Below are 2650 nucleotides of genomic sequence, written 5' to 3'. Positions count from 1 at the left end.
GAATGAATGGAGAGCTACCATGTCCTAGACATTCTCTAGTAGGCGAAGCTCCTCTAAAAATGGACTGACTCCATTAAGCAAGTTGAGTCCCAAAAAATGCACTAGCAATGTGTCATCAAGGTCTTGTAAGTTGTAGCATAACAACCATGCACATTGAACTCACAACCATACACATTGAACTACTGACTTGGGAGACTTTTTGGAGTCGGAAAACTTAGGCAACAATAATCATTATTAATATAAACACCTCTGCCAGGCAATATACCCTACAAGCCACAAACGTAGCAATTGCAACACACACCGACTTAATAAACTTGGTTTCAGTTAATGTTGGGTTGAACAAACGACAAAGAGCTGCAAAATGCGGCCACGATGTAGGGAACTGCCATCTCCGGCAGCTGTAATTAGTCATGACAGGCTAGCGGAAGTCATGTGCTTGTTTCTGCAGGTCTCAATTGCCGGTGGCGATGGCTTCCGCGGCAGCTGCAAGCTCTGGCGCGCAGGCGGCATGGGAGATGCGGCCTGGCTGGAAGCTGAAAGGGCCCGTGTGGATGACATTGTCTGCTAGGCCAGCGTTCCGGCTCAAGAACACGTTCGCGAAGCCGCGCTGCGCGCCCATGGAGGCGGACGATGGATCGATCTCATTGTGCCTGCTGAGGACGCTGCACGATGGACTCGAGCTATGGAGCAGCATCGCCACGCACGTCTCGCGCTCGTGCTCCCCCTCTACCGCTATCCGGAACCTGCCATCGCTGTCTGTCACAGCCTGAGCGAAGGCCGTGACGTGGTATGAGGAGCTGGAGGAAGGAGCGCTGCACTGTAACCCTACCTTTGCGCCTGCCGTACATGTAAAAGCATAGATATGAGAGAGAATGATAGAGAAGACACAGAGAGAGACAGACTGTAACCCTACCTTTGCAACTGCCATACAATATGGGAGAGCGTATAGAGACAGACACTTCCATATATTAGAAAGCATACAAATGCACACAGGCAAACAGATGCAGACGGACAGACAGAGCTAAAATGCAGAGAGAGAGAGAGAGAGAGAGAGAGAGAGAGAGAACCTGAGAGGTAGAAACTCGACTTGCTGAAATAACCGGCTCCGCACACATCGCAATACACTCGCCCCGTCACTACCAACGGATCTCCGGCACCTGCCTGCTTCTTCTCTTCTTCTGCTACTGCCATTGAACCTGCTACCAACAGTACCGCTACCAAACCGCACATCAGAACCCGAAACCCCGCCATGGCTGAGCTCCTGCAAGCTGGCTGTAGATCAGTCTCTCACACGCTCTCTCTTGTCTCTGCTCAGTGCTTCCAACAAAGCCTCCTCCGCCCTTTTTACAGCTCACCTTCACGGTTCACCTACCCGCTAGAGCTAGCACCTGCTTGTCAAGATCGCCTCTGAGACCCACCGAGCTGGCCACTGCACAAAGCTACTTGGTGTACTGAGAGATGTAGGTGGGATGGAGCCACCTCTCCTTGTCGGAAATATCACGTGACACCGCGCTCACGAGCTTGAAAGGTGGCCTCATCAGGGAACATGAAGCAAAGTTGCGATACGAGAGGACCTGTTCCCACCAGGCTGTGCGACACATCCTAGATGGAACCCTGCGGCTTGTTTCTCAAGTTTCCACGACCCCTTGGTTTTTGCCTCTGGTTTCAACCCCAAACAAGGACACGCTATTGGGGATCTGTTCACATCAGGCCTGGGGTCCCAAACTAGGTACCAAACCCTAGGCCTGGTACGAACAAGTAAGCCTACATTGTAGATGCCAACCTTCGACTTACTATTGCCAACTTTCAACTATCCATATTTTTAAAAGTTTGATTCTCAAGTAAAAAAAGAATTTGACTTCAACATCACCAGCAACTGCTACGTGTTAGACGACTAACACTTAACCATCATTTACTCCATTGCTGCCACATCGATACTTCACTGAGAACCACTCTACGTCATACCCTCTCATGTTGCCCACCCTAGTGCCCAATTCATTGCCCACTTCCAAACCTAGAGCCATGTAATCTTCTAGATTTGCCCACTAGCTCCCAACCTGATTTCGAATCAAGGCCTAGTGGAGACAACTTTCAACTATCCATATTTTTAAAAGTTTGATTCTCAAGTAAAAAAAGAATTTGACTTCAACATCACCAGCTGCTACGTGTTATACGACTAACACAGATCCATCATTTACTCCATTGTTGCCACATCGATACTTCACCGAGAACCACTCTACATCATACCCTCTCATGTTGCCCACCCTAGTGCCCAATTCATTGCCCACTTCCAAACCTAGAGCCATGTAATCTTCTAGATTTGCCCACTAGCTCCCAACTTGATTTCGAATCAAGGCCTAGTGGAGACATGTTAAAATGAGGGCATTACATATAAAAGTTATGAACCAAATTGCTGACAAGAGCATTCAAAACTTTATTGTTTAAATTTTTTTGGACTTTCGCACATCTTGTTATGCAATCAAGGTTTATAAGGACAAAGTCCATCCGTGATCAAATGAAAGAATTAGGTGTAGTAATGGGTTATTAATCTTTCTGCCATAAATAAATCCATACTACCCAATGCTATATGTCATATTCCAATTAATGATAATCATTGTGGGCACATTAGAGAGTTTCTCCAAGACTATCC

The 2650-nt window shown here is 47.4% G+C and overlaps 1 protein-coding gene across 1 annotated transcript; it reads right to left on the bottom strand.

Annotated features, from left to right (window-relative positions):
- Positions 1–214: 214 nt before the first annotated feature.
- LOC148032141 (major pollen allergen Lol p 11-like) lies at positions 215–1446 on the bottom strand. The gene is made up of 2 exons (XM_087682774.1): positions 1068–1446; positions 215–837 (listed from the first exon to the last, which is right to left on the bottom strand). Exons 1-2 carry the CDS (start codon positions 1249–1251, stop codon positions 452–454), a joined length of 570 nt encoding a protein of 189 aa, XP_087538900.1. The 5' UTR covers positions 1252–1446; the 3' UTR covers positions 215–451.
- Between the last annotated feature and the right edge of the window lie 1204 nt (positions 1447–2650).

This window comes from Lygodium microphyllum, chromosome 8 (genome assembly GCF_053477565.2).
Source record: "Lygodium microphyllum isolate KBCC chromosome 8, Lygodium_microphyllum_v1.1.10, whole genome shotgun sequence".
In the NCBI taxonomy this organism is placed as follows: Eukaryota; Viridiplantae; Streptophyta; class Polypodiopsida; order Schizaeales; family Lygodiaceae; genus Lygodium; species Lygodium microphyllum.
This window is presented reverse-complemented; position numbering and strand designations above follow the sequence as displayed.